Source organism: Mus caroli, unplaced genomic scaffold (genome assembly GCF_978045245.1).
Source record: "Mus caroli unplaced genomic scaffold, Mus_caroli_1 scaffold_6, whole genome shotgun sequence".
Taxonomy (NCBI): Eukaryota; Metazoa; Chordata; class Mammalia; order Rodentia; family Muridae; genus Mus; species Mus caroli.
This window is the reverse complement of record NW_028227261.1, coordinates 54,535,372-54,553,212: the sequence shown is the minus strand read 5'-3', so window position 1 is coordinate 54,553,212 and position 17,841 is coordinate 54,535,372. Positions and strand designations below refer to the sequence as shown.

At 42.9% G+C, this 17,841-nt stretch overlaps 1 protein-coding gene across 1 annotated transcript in view; it reads right to left on the bottom strand.

The window, feature by feature from the left end:
• The window catches only part of Jak1 (Janus kinase 1), a 112,064-nt gene that overhangs the window by 38,720 nt on the left and 55,503 nt on the right, over positions 1–17,841 (bottom strand). Inside the window, exons 2-3 of the mRNA XM_021159432.3 lie at positions 3,076–3,156; positions 650–848 (exon numbers count right to left, since the gene is read on the bottom strand). Coding sequence (XP_021015091.1) covers positions 650–848; positions 3,076–3,081 — 205 coding nt within the window. The 5' untranslated portion in view covers positions 3,082–3,156. The remainder of the gene's footprint in view (positions 1–649; positions 849–3,075; positions 3,157–17,841) is intronic.

The window sequence follows — 17,841 nt, the reverse complement described above, 5'->3', positions numbered from 1 at the left end:
GGCATTTTCAAACATAATGCATTTTTATAAACCAATCTCACTTTTAAAAGGATTGTGTCCTTTTCACAATGTAGCAAGACCAAGCCATGGGGCAACCCTAAAATTCTCACTTCAAAGTGGCAGAGGGACCAAGTAAGAGGAGACTGGGCCAAACTCAAGGAATCTGAATGCTCAGCGATAGGTTAGGAAACAGAACTACTGAATTGATACACATTTGCATAGAACCTCAGCTAGTGCTGATGTCATCCCAATTATAGAGCTGTGAGAGAACAGAGACCTGAGCTTTGGCTGGGTGAGAGAGTAGATACTTGTAATCCCAGTACCCACTCGGTATCAGGAGGAATACAGCTTTGAGGCCAGCCTGGGCTATGTACTGAGTTCTAGAACATCCTGAACTATAAAATGAGCCTGTCCCCCAAGACTGAGCCTTACAGAAGGCAAGGGTCATTCCTTGGTATCCACAGCTGTCTTGTTAATGATAAGGGAGAAATACACGTTTCAGTGAGAAGTGAAGGTCCAGGATTAGGAAACAAGGCAGAACTCTGGCTTCCAGAACCTTGCTCTCAGCAGAAATAAAAAGAGGAGAGGTTCCACATGTGCTTCTCCCAGTGTCCCAGTGCAGCCTCCCAGCCCTGCTGCCAGTACTCACTGCACTCCTGGGCGGCCCTGATGCACAGCTCCTCGGCTGTATACTCTCCGCTGCCCAGGCGGAGGGGCTCCCTGTCCAACAGATAGAAAGTCACCTCCACTCCTGGCTCAGGGACCACCTGCTTCACCTCAGTCTTCTTGAAGCTCCTCATTTTAGCACAGAACGCCATGGCATTGCAGTCCTCTTTTATATTTAGATACTGTCAGGAAGGAAGAGCAGACAATGTAATCATTCCATGTGCTGTTTGCTATGGAGGAAAGCAAGCAGGCATCTGTGAGACTGGATGAGAACTTCTAAGCTTTTCCTTTCTGAATACTGAGACCAGACTTATAAGAGATGAAACCATAGAAATAATTAGTTATGCACAGTAACTAAGTAGCCAGACCATATTCTCAACAGTCAGAATAATCTTAAGCAGGATTTGAATTATCTTCTCTATTTGCATACTAGTTGTAGTTGGAAGCAGCTCTCCTCTGGAGTCACTGATGTTAGAGGACTGAATATTGCTGCCTCTCCTGGGATCCTGTAACTTATAAGCAACCAACAGAAAGAATTAGTCTTTCCGGTCTCGGCGTTTGTTCTTATCGTCATCTGAGGCACTGTACACAAAGCGACTACCACTCAGGCACTATAAATCACATGGAAGGGCCATGAAAGTTGATGACTAGGGACAAGTCCCTGTCACTGGAGGGAAGCAGGAGGACAAGCATCACATGCAAGGCAAGACCCACAGGTAAGCTCTTTGCAGGAAAACCACTCACAAGGCCCTCAAAACAAGTGGGTCAGGACTAAAGTAGCAGTCCTGGACATTGAGTCCAGCCAAGGGCAACGGAGGAAGAGAGCAAGGGGAACTCCACATATCCTTGCAGCCCTTGCCCAACACCCATGACCTTCCAGCCATTTTTCTGTCCCCAAAGTATTTCCTTCCTGCCTGCCAGCCTCAGCTTCACTTGAGTGCCCAAGTGTTATCTCAGTAACATAGATCAGACCCTCCACTAGTTACTCATTGTCTACACACTCCTGATTGGCTGGCCCCTCACCCCATCTCCTCTCACTTCTAGCTGCTTGAAACCCAAGCCACCAGGTATCCTGTCTCTTCATGCCACCCATTCTTCCCCCTGTGCCGTCTCTGCATATAATGATTCCACTAGTGAAATACACTTGCCTCTTACCCTTCATGGCAAAGTTCAATCTTCAGAAAGCTGCCCACACTAGCACTCCCATCAAGATTGCTTCACTGGGCCCCAGGTATACCCTTAAGCTGGATGCTATCTCTCCTGTGCTCCCAAAGTAATCACACTAGCCACAGATATTATGGCCATTGTATTCATACACCTGTGTGTGTGTGTGTGTGTGTGTGTTTGTGTGTGTGAATCTCTGAGTATAACAGCTGTATTTGTGTGTGTGTGTGTGTGTGTGTGTGTGTGTGTGAATCTCTGAGTATAACAGCTGTATTTGTGTGTGTGTGTGTGTGTGAATCTCTGAGTATAACAGCTGTATTTATCTTTTATACCCAGTATGAAACAGAGAGGCTTGCCTACAGTGGGCACTTGGGAGAGGATACAAGGAACTCCCCAAACATGAGGAGTCCTACACAGCATATCCTGTTGTAACTCTCAGCACCAAATCCATTTGCTTAGTCTATCAGCTGTCATGGGGTTAGGAAGCGAGATAATTTAAAAGGGACACCATCCATGTATTCAATTTAAATTTATAATATCCCAAGTAATCTAAAAACCAGAATTTTCTTGAAATCAGTGTGAAGACTAAGCTAATGACTTACCTACCCTACAGTAGGCGAAAAAGCCCAGCACTTGATCACACTGAAAAACCAAGATGAAAATCAACAGCCTGCTTCACAGTGTAAGGCAAAAGAAATCTCTGTCTTAGAGATTCTTTGTAGATAGTGCTATGAGCAACAGCAAGAAAATGCCCAGTGATAACTTCTGACAGGAGAGGGTCTACTATACAAGGTATCTCTCCAGCTGCTGGAACTGTAGTCACAAAGCTACATGACCAGCACTGGATGACTCCAGTGAAAGAGCGTAACAGGTGTACTAGGGACCTGAGAGTAACAACATGCATTGAAATCTAGAAGAACAGATGAGACACTGGTAACAGTATAGCTGTCCTGGAGAGGTTACAAGAGAACTTCACTTTACTTCCTGGACTTTTTGCAGTGAAGAAATGTTTAAACTAGCATATCCAACACTGGGAATGAATATATAAATTAGACAGACAGACAGACAGACAGGTCAGAGCACAGACAGTTCTACAGGCTGGGTGTCACGGTTTAAGGCCAGGTGCAATAGTATAGTCATAATCTCTACACTAGGTAGGCTGAGATGGGAGGCTCTTAAGTTCATAGAGTATGGACTTCAAAGTAAGGCCCTGCCTAAAAGAATAAAAGAAGGAAATGTGCATACCTGCATTTATTCGGTTGTTCAGTGTCCCTGAAAGCAGACTGGATTTTCTTCTTTACCTTCCAAAGCCCATTCAGAGCTGATCTAGAGACAAAAATAAATCAAATCAGAGGTTATTAGATTTAAAAATAAGAAGGTATTTTCACTAAGGAAACAGCAGAGCCCATACATGTAGGAAACTGCATTTAGAAGAAAGGGGCAGGCAATGACTAAGAGAGACACTAGGAAGGCAGAATCAAGAAAAGAAGGCAGCACTTTTGCTTCCAGGTGTAGAATGCCCTGTCCTCTGAGCAGCCATCTACGCCTCTCTCCTGATGCCAGGAGTGACCGTGCAGACACCAAAGGAGCTCATCCCTACAAAGTGTCTTTGCCAACAAGCAGCTGTCAATGGACGGACTCAAAGTTTGCTTCAATTTATTACTTAGAACATTTTTATCAGAATCTACTTGTAGAAAAGTACAGCTCTGGCCAGCACATGGCAGAGATGGGCGAGGAAGCAAGAGATGAAAGTGGTTAGCAGCAGTCTCCATCATCTTACATCATCACCACGGGAAACAACATGAACAAAAACCCAAAAGCAAGAGAGCACCACTGGACCTGTTGTGTTCCTCCCACTCATTTGCTGACAGGCTAGAGATAGTAAAAGAATCCTTCCTGCAATGGCTGAGGCTTTAGTAAAATTATTGATGGTGGGGGCTAGAGCAATGGTTCAGTACTTAAGAACATTTGTTCTTGCAGAGGACCTGCACAGTGCACAGCAGCACCCACATGTGTCATATAACCATCCATAACTCTAGTTCCTGGGGATCTGAAGGTAAACACATGATGCCTAAACATATACTCAAGCAAAATATTCTAGCCACAAAACATAAAATAAGTTTTTAAAAAGTAATAACCAATAGGCCAAGCAGGAAATTTTGTGTGTAAATTTTGATATGACAACTTCTGTTTGGCAACTAGGATACAAGTACCTTCAAAAATACTGAAATAACAAATCATTTTCCTTTAGCTTTAAAAAAAAATGACAATACAGGACAAGTGCTTGAAGACTACTAGTAGATACACTGTTTCATGTGACATTGGAAAATAACTAAATGATAAGTCTGTGCTTTGTGCAGAACCAGGGCTTCAAAAGTCACAGTTAGAAGTCTTCCATTCACTTTGCATGGCTTTCCATATCATAAAATGAACTAACTAGGAAAAGAGCAAGTCGGTCCCTGCCCATGTAGAGCTTATTACCTGCAGGAACAGTAGAACAAGAGAGAGACAGACAGACAGACAGACAGCATACACAGTGTGATACAGCACACACAGTGTGATACAGCACACACAGTGTGATACAGCCTGGGGCTCAGGGAAGCAGGAACACAGAACTGAAATGTGATGGTTGGGAAGAGAGTGAGAGAGGAAAGTCGAAAGCACCAGCAGGTGAAGGCAGTCTGAGCAGAAGCATCAGCGTGTGCAAAGGCCGGCAGTGAGAACACCCGTCTGGGGAAGCCTACATTATTCCTTTTCACACTGGGCATGGGCAAAACTTGCTAAGGGCACAGCTGCATACCTTTACCAGGCATGGAACTCTGCTTTCAAACACAAAGAAGCTTGTTGTAAAGCAGGAAAGGCTCACAGACTTAGAGCCCTTTAGAGCAGAGGAGATTTTACTAGTCTACCAGGCCAAGGTGCCTTCTATGGGGGCTACTGCATAGACACTTTTAGTACTTAAAACTTTTTCATTGTACCAGAATTTCTCTGGGCTTCACACAAGATTTAAGGCCAGACTAAAGTCACTAGTCTGCTCCTACAACCAGGATGCCATGACAACCTATAACCCTGGCAAGCGTGTTTACCATTCTTCAATATCTGCTGCAAACAGCACTATATCCAGAAAGCACCATCTGAAACAGCAATACTAGTGTATCTCATCTTCAAGCTAACCTCCAGTGCTGTAGCTCAGATTTGTGAGACAATCTGAACTCTGAGAAACAAGGTTAGCTACAGGATTCTTAGACAATATGCAATTTTACTCTGACATTTTGCATGCTGAATTAATACAATGAACTGTTAGAGAACTGACATTCTAATAATAAAAAATAAGTCACACAGCATTTAAAAAACATGCTCAGACCTACACTAAGCAACTCAAGCATAGCACCATGGATCTACTTTCAAGAAAGGATGGCTGCCCCTATTCATGATGACAAGTCATTTTGGTGTTACATTTGTACAATGGCTTCATCCAAGAAACATGTCAAAATAAGCCAGACTCTGATTTACCTGGTCACTTGTAGAGAAAGCAGAAAAGGAGTAAAATCATTCATTGGCTTCGAAAACCAAGTCAAGTTTCTCACTACAAGAGAACATCTGCTGTGCCAGAAACATGAACCAGCAGGAATCATAGAATATCATTTAAAAGACACACTTTACTGAGAACTTCAAATAATTGTCAAGCTTAGAAAATCGAACCAATAAAGATGAGCAACCCATAGTGTCTAGGTGAAAAGCAGTGAGCTTGTCTGCCTATTATATAAGCAAAGATTTAAAAGAAAAATAGCTGCCATTCAGTATAGAGGTTACCGTGTTGGTTTATGCAGGAGAGAAATCAGAGACATTCTATAGACTTCTCAGACTCTTTATCACCGTCTTATGTATGTGGCAGTATCTCTGATAGTTTCTGACTGATGGACAAGTAAAACAAACAAAACAGTTTTGTGAGTCTAAACACAGCCAACTCAAAACCACTTCCAAACAGGCAAAGTTCCAGCATCGTCTATATGACAATCCACATAGCTCCTGAAGTTTTAATGTTTGTATAAGGGATACGGAGACTACTGAATTTTAGATGGAAGGCAAAACAGAAACTGAACAAGACAGTTCTAATGTTCCAGAAGGCTATCGTCAAGTGGACCCGAGCCAAGGCCAGCTTTGTCTAGCAAAAAGACTGAGTCATAACTAAAGTCAACGATAAAATCTAACAAAACACTGCATGTCCTAGGTGATTTCCACTGCAGAGACTGTCTTTCCAGGTGCCATGGAAGATGCCTTTTAGCCCCAGCACTTGGGAGGCAGATGCAGGAGTCTCTGAGTTAGAGTCCAGTCTGTTCTAAATACTGACTTTCAAAAAGATACTATCTAACCTACAGTGAATTATTTTAAGGAATCAAAAACCTTTCTAAAGTAGAAAACAGCAATACAATGTTGACAAATTCAGAGAAAATGAAATACATATATATATATATATATATATATATATATATATATATATATAATTTTGAATACTCCAGGCTGGGAACTTGCTGGGAAGAATGCAGAATAAACAGACTCCTGGTCCCACACTGAGGAATAGTCTGCTGAAGGTTAAGTACAAAGGCTGGAGTTCTAGTGACCTGAATGACTTGAATCTGGCTTCCCTGGCAAGTTACTTAACATCCTCACTATTCACAGTACAAGTGAAGAGATAAAAATAGGATTTATTTCACAGGACTGGCAGGAGCTAAATATCACAAAACAGAATTCAACTCTCCGGAAACCTTTGATTTTGACCATAATTTCTGGTCATCTGATTATGGTTATGGATACAGTTCTGGTCAAGGAGGAGCCCCAATATGCACAAAGTGACTTCACAAATTATGACAGAGTAAACCACTGGAATTTCAATCTGTAGGAAGTCTGGACTATGTTGGGCTAATCAGTATGAGAGACAGCAGTCCTAATGAGCAGCTCCAGATTCAAGGACCTTGCCCTTTCCACAGGGCAAGAAATGGCCCTTCAATCACCACCCCCCTGTCTTCTCTGGCTGTTTAGTAGTTTTCAATCTAACATCCACCTCGAACACTGATCGCATTGCAAGTCTTCTAAGGTACTGTCAAAAAGAAACCATCAAGCTGGGTGTGGTGGCACAGGCCCATAATCTAGCACCCAGGAGGTTTGGAGGCTTACAAATTCCAGACTAGCATAGGCTACAAAGTAAGTTTGAGGTCAACCTGGTCTGTACAGCAAGACCCTGTAGCAAAACAAACAGGAGCTGCAAAGTCATTAATTGCCCCACCCTGACTATGCTCCAGCCTACCCCTCCAGCATGGCGGCCACCCTAGAGGAATAGCAGTGTTCTGCTTCCTCAACACAGGCCTACCTTGCCTGGACATGGAACTTTCTTAAGGTCTTCACACACACAGGCCAGGAAAACCATCTGCTGTCTTCCAGTTGCACGACCAGTGCCTCGTAACCACAACATTACAGAAAGACTTTCTCTGTCTCTCCTGAGACCCCAGCACTTCGTTTCAAGCTGGGTAACATTCTGCTGAGAGCACAGCAAGAAACTGTAAAGCTGCTGGATTCTAGCCAAAAGAATGACATAATATAAATACAAAACTTGCATTTTTCCCCGTCAACGAGTCAGAATTATAGCTTTTCTCTATGCCATTCCTGTCACACAGAATCACTTACTTCTAACTATAGCAGCGATTCCAGGAATACCACACAACAGTAAATGCCGCTTCATTTACAATAAACTTCTAGGGATGAGCAAATGATCAATGCCAAGTCGATGGGTCGGCTCTGCCTTGTTCCCAAAGAACCTGCTTTAGTCAAAGAGGAGGTCTCTGACAGAGCAAACAGTGCTTTGTTTAATTAAAGTCGGTAAGTGTCTTCCTAAAAGCCACACGGCATCAAGATGCTGGGCAGCTCCATTTTGCTTTACTTTCCCCTCTTTTAAACTAATTAGCATTAATGTATCTATAATGTTATTAAAGAGGCCATGATAAGATTTAGAGAAGCCATCTCCACGGTTCTCCTCGAGGTCAAAACTATGGTGGCAGAAGTGGATACACAGAAGGGGGAAGCAGGGCCAGGCTTGGCAGCACAGCCTGTCATCCCAGCACTTAGGAAGAGGGGGCAGAATAACCATGAGGTTGGAGGCAGCCAGAACTATAAGGCAAGTTCCAAGCAAGTCTGGATTACATAATGAGGCCATGTCTCTAAATGGTGCTGGGGGAGGGAGTGGAAGGGAGATGATGGACAGATACCTGGTCTCACTCAGCACTTCTTAGACACTTATCTAAAGTACTTGAAGCACCTGTCCCATAACAACAAAACCTGGCATTTATTTACACATTTTGTCCCTAGTAGAGGCTTTCAAATCTTTGACAATATCGAGGATTCACAGTTCCTTCCACAGATGAAAAGACCTGGCTTGCGACATTCCAGGGATCAACTGCCAGTGAGTAGCACACCTCCTTGTCCAGTGCCTTGCTGGATTCCTCCTGGAAACGATGCAGGCTGCAAGAGCTCCAAAGATAAACAGGGAACACAGCATGTTCACCAAAGCCTTGAGGCTTACTTCCAGCTATTAAGACAAACAGGAGCCTCAGTATCTGGAGGAGCACTTAGGAGGATGCCAAGATCTGGCAGTAGGGAGTGTGCTGTCAAGAAGGCACAGTGTAAGGCTTGGGCTTGGATGTCACCTGGGTGAGGAGCAGCTCTCAGCCTGGAGACATCAAAACTGAAAAAGGAGGATAAGTGTACAACTGTTCTAGAAAAGAGCCCGAAGAAAAGAAAGGACACCCAGCATGGCATCAGTTTGGACCAGGAGGATGGGGAAGGAGCACATAGGGAAAAAATGGGAAGAGTGGATATTACGGAAAAACAGGGAAGGCTGCAAAAAACTCTGCGCCAGCCTGTCCTGGGAAGACAAATGGCCAGGTCTTGCCTAGTTTTGAGCAAACCTTCTAGTATCTCAAGACTCAAGTTCTGCAAGATGAAAAAGTACCGGATGGCTCTAGGGCTCCCTACAAATGGAAGTGTCTGCGCATAAGCACGAGGAGCTCCGTTCAGATTTCCAGTACCCATGGAACAGCATGGTAGTCCCCAGCTGCAAGGCAAGCACAGGAGAAGGGCAGAGAGGAACCCATGGTGCTCACTGGGCAGCCTAGAGAAAATGATGCCTGAAGTTGACCTCTGGACTACACACACATGTACATGTACAAACAAATGTGCAAGTCCATACACTGGGGAGAGGGCAAAGCAAATATGGGAAAGTATATTGTGCCACAAGTTGACAAATTTTTACTAATGTTATTTTAACAGTCATGAAAACAAGGACACAGAACCTTGCTTGCTGGCAAAGCACTTGGCTTTGTCTGAAGGAAACCACACTTTAACCACTTGGCATTCTCAGGTACAAACCTGTCACTTCTTAGTAGGTAAGGTGAGAATGCGAGTGAGGGAATAGCCCCCACTGCTGGCACCACCGCCATGGCTCATCAACACCACCAGGTGGGCACTCTGCTTCCTACACGGTTCCCTGAACACTCAGTACCCAGAAGAAGGAAAGACTACCTCAGCCCTGCAGCCTTGTGGAAGACCACCTAGGAGACCATGCAAGCAATTCAGACAGATCAGGAGCTGGGAAAGCCCCCAGCACGACATCTACTCAGCCTGTGATCTAACATAAGTTGACTGCTGCCTCAAAATAAGATTTAAATAAGAAAATAAGAGAAAATGGAAGAAAAAAATTTCCCTCCAGGGACCCCAGCATTTCTCAGTCAAGAAATTATGATCAAAATTTATGGTTACACTTTTTTCTTCTTCAGGGCTGGAGATCAAACTCAGGGTTCCACCCAGTCAAAGCAAACACATCCACCACTGACACACACACACAGGTCTTAAACTAACTGCAGTCACAGCTCTGAGCAGGCACCTCAAGGCTCCAGCCGACTGCAGCAGCAGGTAGAGCTGAGACCACCCCTCTCTTCCCTACTCCATACCCATTTCCTTCAGCACAGCTGCAAGTTCACTCTTTGGGGACTATATCTGCAGTGAGACTTCAATTCAAAAATGCAAAAAGGAAAAAGAGTCTTACCCTCACTGGGTGCCAGTCACTAGTTTCAATGGTACCCTTATTTTCTTCCACCTAATATTCTCTCTCTTTTTTTTTTTTTTTTTTTTTTTTGGTTTTTCGAGACAGGGTTTCTCTGTGTAGCCCTGGCTGTTCTGGAACTCACTCTGTAGATATTCTTTTAAAATGCTGAAGACTGAAAATAGATTTCACATTCCACTAAGGAATAGGATCTACAGTTTGAAAATCACTAGTATAAAATACTCAACAAAATTACAAAGAGTAAATTTTTCCCTATTCCCATCTTTATTTAATATGTGCATCTGCCCAGCTGAGTATAAAACAGCAAGCCATACTTCCTCTGGAGCTCACTTCATTGTTCTTCACCCACACTATGAAGCTAAAGACACTGCAACATAACTTTCTGAGTAGGGCCTGAGCACAAGAGAACTCCATCTTCACTAGCGTCCCCTCCTAGATAGTTACCTTCTAGGGTCAACCATGGTTCCCCAGAGCACTAGAAACTATATCTCAAAGCTGGAGACCCATTTGAAGTTCTGCCAGTTACCCCTATCCTTACCTGTGGTGTATTTCCACATATGGTCACACTTCCTAGTGAGTCTTCACAGAACTTGACAAGCTCAAACTCCATGTTATTTACCTTGCATCTGGTCAAAAATTTGACCATACTTCAACCATATTCCCACTGGAAAAGGGAGAACAGTCTAGTGTGTGGCTGTCAACAGGAACTATGGGTAAGTTGTGAGTTCTGGGTGGCAAGTGGTATAATTAGAAGTCATTATTTCTTAACAACTAACTAGAAAAGGTACCCAAAGGCATCTGTTCTGAGGTAAAATTAACTTAATGAGACACTTTGAGATCTTGTGGTGAGGTTCCACATAGGTCTACAGCATGCCTACGTCCATCACTCTGGTCAACAACCTTGGTCTGTCTAACAGACAACCCTTCAATTGACTGGCCATTCCATTTACTTTTTCTGCTTTTTGGTTGAGGGTGAAGGACAAGGCAAGGAAATGATACAAACCCCAGCCACAGTGTGTCTGGTCTGTATTTTCTATGGAATAAAGGTGTAAAAAGAGGAAGAGGATGGATGGTTTGGAAGAAAACATTATGGTAGGGTATAAATGCCTAACTGGGTTAATATAGCTAGAGAAATACCTCACTGACTCCTGCACCCCTTTAAGTAACACAAACGCAAAGCCATCAGGTAAAGCCTGCATGCAGCTTAGTGGGAAGAACAGAACATAGTAAAATAGTCATCAAAGCCACACCTCCGAATGAGGCACAGTGACTGATTGCCAAATGTACAACACTTGGCAATGAATTTTCTCTTGCAATAAGGATAATCCTAAGTGTTTAGTTTATTTTTTAAACAATTCTGTAGAAGATAAATACAGATGATAGATAGGTAAGTGATAGATAACAGATATATATGGCAGACAGATATGTCTGGCAAAATACCTGGCCCATGGAAAGAACGCAATGCTCTGACCACTGCAAAGGAAGTGGATGGAACATGAATGGAGCCTTTAGGGATGGGAAGACACAAGCAGTGTGAGAGTACAAGCTGATTATGGGAAATACTCTAAACAAGAAAACTAGGAAGAGAACAAAAAGACAGAATGGTAAAGCATAAAACCTGACTGAGGCTGAACAGAAATATACAGAGATCAGACAAAACTAAGGGAGAAGGCTGGCCCAGGTTCCAGGGGAACCCAAGTGCCCACTAAGGAATTGGCCTTTTTCCTACAGATCCATGTCCTGAGAACATGCAACCCCCTTCAGCACAAGCAAATCGTGTATGTACACACGTGCTGTGTGAAGGCAGGGACTCAGAAGGCAGCAGAGAAAGTACATGCACAGGATTCTTGAAGACTGACTGATGAAATGACATGCTTCCTTCCAAGTATCACTTCACCAACAGATACACATCCGTTGCACTACCATGCTGAGAGCTCCCCTACTCCCAACCCCCACCCAACCCTGGCACCAGCTCTGGAGTAAATATCCAGAGACAACAGAAGTGAGCTCAGCAAATAACCTCAAATATCATTTGTATATTTCACTCACAATGTGCACATGCATACACACATGCACGCACGCATGCACGCACACACGCAGGCATGCAGGCACATACAAAACATTTGGTTGGATAAAATAAAATGAGAAGCTAGAGGTTTTCTGTGAGTCAAGTGTAAATGTGAATGAGTCAGAACTTTCCCACAGCTTTGGTCCTGACTGAACAGCAGGGTTGGGGCTGGACTGACAGACAGTCTAAGACAGCATTCCACAGCTGGTGACTCAACCTCCACTGATCCTGCAGCCCAGACATGCATGCTCGGGAGGCTGCTCCTAGGAGTAAGTGAATTACTTTTACCACACATTCTCCTAACACAGAGTCAGAAGTCAGAGGACAGGACATCTACTACTCAGTAGTGCGGCTCACCCAGACCTAACCTTCCTACCCAGAATTCAATGCTCTGATGACAAACAGACATGCAATCTTTTCAGATCTCTGAATATGGCTGTGAGTACAAAACTTATGTTGAGTGAAATTGTATCTGCCTTTGTTGGCTCAGAATCCCTCTCATACCTTCTCAGGTCTTCACCTTGGGATCTGACCAATTTCACTTGAGCAGAACTGGGGAGAGTGAAGTTGCAACTAATGGGGCTCTAGCTGCCATTCCGACCCTGTCGTTCTGTTCCAGGAGTATGTAAGAGGTTTCATCACCTATCAGGCTCTCTGATGAGTGCCCAGCCAGGTATGATGATTTCTGAAACCTCACTGAAGCAGTGTTCCACATAATCCAGCTGTGGACAGAGTTGGCAAGTGTGTGCTACAAACCCAGGCCCCTAAATAAAATCAGAACTTCCATGATGCCACCAAAATAAATCCCAATAAAGGCACGTCTACTTCTGAGAGTTTCTCTAAGAGAATACCAAAGAGCAACATCAGCTCAGTTGTTTGTGTCCACAGACAAATGCAAAAATCAATAAATGCAACCAGGTCATTATATATAGCATTATTGAGTACTGAGCATAGGGCCTCAGAAGTACTAGACAAGTACTCTACCACTGAGCTACATCATCAGCCCTCCCTCCCCTTAAAAAAGTTTCTATCTTGAGACAGGATTTCACTAAGTTGCCAGGCTTTGAAGAGACAGAAACAGTAAGCGTCTGTAAGCAGATAACCAGGAGATGGGTGGATAAACAGTATGACATGCTGCAAAATAATAAAATTCAGGTAATATGGTAAAAAAATCATGGAGTCTAAGAGAAATAAGTCTAATATTAGACTTATTTAAACTCTTTAAATTAATTAATTAGAGTAGTCAAATTCAGAGCCAAGTTTTGGGGCACCCATAGGATTTGGACAGTGGGGAATAAAGGTTGACCACTTTATGATGAAGTAAGTCTAGAAGGGTTACATGGCTTAATGCCAATGACTTACACACGTCATGTACAACATACGGTGTTTAGATTGATAATTTTATGCTCATTTTGGTACACACAAAAACACTAGAGGAATATGGTCCCCCACTGATATGGAAACCTATTCCAGAAAGACCAGTTCTTTGAGTAGACATGATGCATCCACTGGGTTCACCTTAATATGATATACCATAACAAAACGAAAGAAAAAAGCTGTCTAGGTATAGTGACTCATGCCTGTAGCCCCATCCTAGGAGGCTGAAGTAAGTGCATCATGAGCTTCAGGCCAGCTTTTCACATGAATGGATGAAGAAAGGAGTAAGGCATGATGGGGGCCAGAAAGTCTCATGGTTTAGAATCACACAAGTGCAGCCTAATTGTGGCTTTTCATTCACAGGTTATGTCAACTTGGACACATTCCCTAAGTCTCCAAGCCTCCTTTGTCTATAAACTAAAAACTATCTTGTTCCTCTGTGTTGGCTGTATTATAAAGCCATTGGTAGGGGAAAGAGGACTGTATGGTGACCCTAACTAACACTTCTTGTGAAAGTTATTTAGGGCGCCCACTTTTGTTCTAATCTGCACACCTGACTTGGAGCAAAGATCTTGCCCAGAACTATCTCATAGATGATCACGGTTCAAAATCTCATCTGTGTTTTCTTCATGATGCATCCCGGTTTCCCGGAAAGGTTCCTTGAGAGCACAGGCAAGATCACTTTTACTTTACCACCTGCAAACACAGTTCACTGGTCCCATGTCCTGAACCCTTGAGGTATGCATTTATTCAACATTTACTGAAATGATTTTACATGGCAGGCACTAAACTAGATACAAAAGGAGTAAGAAAAATAAAGCCTTTCATATGGAAACAGACTTTTTAAAGGTTGGTTTAATTAGTGAATCAGAGGCAGAAAATGTCATAGCTATTGGTGACATTAGTGACTAATTCATTCTACCTACTCATATTACAAATGAGGACATGGACCATAAAAAGTAAAATACCAAGCTTAATTTACATGAAATGACTTAACCAAAGAATCATCCCAAGCCACATTTTCTGGAACTCTTCACAATTCAATGCAGTGGTGCTTGTCCTAGGGCACAGCAGGGGGCGGGGGAGAGAGAGAGAGAGAGAGAATCCATAGTAAAATAAATAAATATAAATAAATAAAAACTAATGAGTTAAACGGAGTTAAATAATTCTTAACACAAGAGTCACAAGCATTTGACATCACATGGATGTGAGTGTTCAACTTCTGCCAAATTCTTTCTCAAGAGCCCTCTTTTCTAAAGATGGGGAAATGACACAACAGTATCATTCTTTAACATAAACTGGCTTCAAATTTTCAACCCTCCTGCCTCAGCCTCAGCTTCCTGAGTGCTAGAACCACAGGTATGTGCCACAATGCTAGGGACCTCTTTTTTGATGGAATGGGTAGTTGAAAGAGTCTCCATCAGATGGACTCTGTACCCTCTTGCATTTAAATTCCTAAAGTTCATCAGAGAGGGTCTTATTTCCTGGGTAGATGACAAAGCACAGATTTCCAGAGATGATATTCATCATCTCTTTCCTCTCCCCTAACCTGTACTTTTTCACATAACACATCCTAAAATGATACAGACAGAAGCAGGAGTTCAAATCTAATATTTCAATACTATCAGAACAGACTTCAAAAGCAGGCAAAAATGGAAGTTTTTGTATTGTTACTTCTCGTAAATGTTCTAGAATTAAATGCCTGGGGAAGGTGGCATTTATCTGTTACTCAGTAATCCAACTCCTTGGGACAAATCTTTGAAGTTATGCTGAGAGCAGGTGGGCATAAAGGAAAGAGACACTAAGTGCCCAGGGAATGAGGACCTTCCAGGAGCCCCTCCCAAATGATCTCAGCTTCCATTAGCATAGACTTTAGTTTTCTCCTTTGGCCTACTTGATTTTCCTGTCTCTACCCCAATCTTTCTACATGTCTTGTCTTTTCACCATGTGACACACTGGCAGTGAGCCACAGCGACTTCCCAGAACAGAGCCCACTTTTCAGGAAACCGTGCCTGGTTTCCAGAGCCAGAGGATGGCAGAGAGGGGAAGAGCTGAGTGGGGAAATGGCAAGTTCTAACAGCATACAGGGATTTGGGAGCCTTAGCATGCATCTGTTCACAAAAACATGCTACCCACTATATGCAACTCATAACTAGTACACATTTATCTTGCAAATGTATTTATCTTCATATACATTTCCTTGAATACAATAATCTTGCTCACAGATCCTTCTGCATTGTATTTACTCACACTAAAACACCATCCCATTGGAAACATACAGCACTGTATAGCATGACACTGTTACATTTCTCAACCTTCCCAGTCCCCATCCACGTTCCTCGGTGTTGAACCAAGTCCATACTGAAAACGTCTGCTACTTACCAAACCTACAACTCTCACACAATATCACAAAACAGACTCAGAAGAAATTTCAAGTGGAAAAATCATTTCTACACACAGCCTTCCTATGTTTGTGGATACAATTTAGCAAGAAATAGGTCATGTGAGGACTCAAGTGTGAGTACTCAAGTGTGATCTCATTTGTGACAACTGTTATAATTTGAAGGGGAGAAAAGTCAGGTTCTGGTGTCTCCAGTTCAGTCAAGTGTTCAAGTGGGAGCCTCTTCTCTTCCCATTCCCAGACACTGTTGGCCTAAGGCTCAGACTTGCACCTTCACCTTTTCTCTGTCTACACTGAAAACCAAAGCCATCATATCCAGCTTGATGATGCAAAGACTACTTCTCTCAACACGCTGATCTCAAACATCCAACTACCTTTTCAACATCTCAGCTTAGCATTCACACCAACACCACTTCTCTCCTTAACAGTAGTCACCATCTCCGACGCCAGTGTTCACCACATTGTTTGAACAAACTCCCAGCTGTGTCTTGACACAGCTATGACATCACATCCCATGTATGAACTGTTATTAATTTTATCAGTATTAGCTTCAAATGTATCCCACAGTCAACAATTCTCACCGCTACAGAGACTAAGTATCCTCAGTCTCCAGTCTCAGTAGAAGCACCAAAACGTCACGAGCCGTGATGGTTGAATTTGTTGTAACTGCTGTGTCTGGCACAGTACTTGACAAATTATGAATGAATGCTCAATAAACAGCAAATGGGAAAGACTGCGTGAATACTGACTTAGAATAGACAACAGAAAATTTTGGTCCTGAACCCAGATCTCTGCTTCCACTGTGCATGCTGCCTCTGACTTTGAAAGAGAGGGGTATAGGCTGCTCCTTTCTTTCCTTCTGTGCTTGTGGTTTCCTTTACCACCCTGTCAAGTAGACAAATTCAAATGCTTTCTTCTATTAAGTCTTCTGCTCTGGCCAAGAGGAAATGCTGCAAAGGAGTGGGACATCCATGGGACAAAGACATCAGCCTCCCCAGTAACCTTTACAACCAGGCTTGTTTGGGGAAATTTTTCTTTTCAAAAGCAATCTGATTTTTAGGTTTATTTTTTATTTTACATGTGTATTTGTCCACATCAGATTCTGCATCAAGTATGTGTCTGGTGCTTGAGGAAATCACAAGAAGGTGTTTTATCTTCTGGAACTGGAATTACAGATAGTTGTAGGACTCCAAGTCAGTGCTGGGAATCAAACTTGGGTTCTCTGCAAGAGCTGCAAATGCTCTTAACTTTTGAGCCACATCTCCAGCTCCAGGGAAAATCTTATTTTAAAGAAAGAGAGGTTGGAAGGCTGAAGAGACAGTTCAATAGTTAAGCACACTTACTGTGTAAGCATGAGTGCCAGGCTTCAGGTTCCAGCATACACATAAGCTGGCCATCCTGCATATGCCTATAACCCCAGCTCCAAGGAAGTCAGAGACAGAAAGATTTCTGGGGCTTGCTTCCTTCCAGCTTATCCCAGAAAAATCTAAGCCCCAGGTTCAGGGAGAAATCCTGCTTCAATAAAACAGGCAGAAAGTGACAAAAGGGGATATCTGACTCTCTTTTCTGGTCTCCACAAATGTACACATATACACAGACACAGAGAGATAAGTGAATCTTGGGGGTAGAGAGGGTTAGATTAATCGTAGTGACCAATGTCGGTAGCTGTGACAATTGAGAGGCAAAAGCAAGAGGATTTCCATTCTAGCTTGGGTGATACTGTATATTCCAGACCAGCCTATTTCACAAAACCAAAGAGACAAACTAGAGATAGGCTATCACTGATTGGAGCATGATTGGATTCATCCTACCCAATCCAGAATAGAAAAATCAGGATGTAGGGATAGGAGCAGGCATTTTAGAGGCAGAGACATATGTACCCATTGTATAGAAATGTCTTCATACAGTCCTGCTGGTGCTCTAAAAAGGAACAATCACCAGAAAGTGAAAAGGCTAAAATAAGTTCTGTAGGAAAGTATCACACTGCTGTCGTGTTGTTATAAACCTGCCAGCTTTCATCAGATCTGGAGCAAAAAGAATTTAGGAAATATC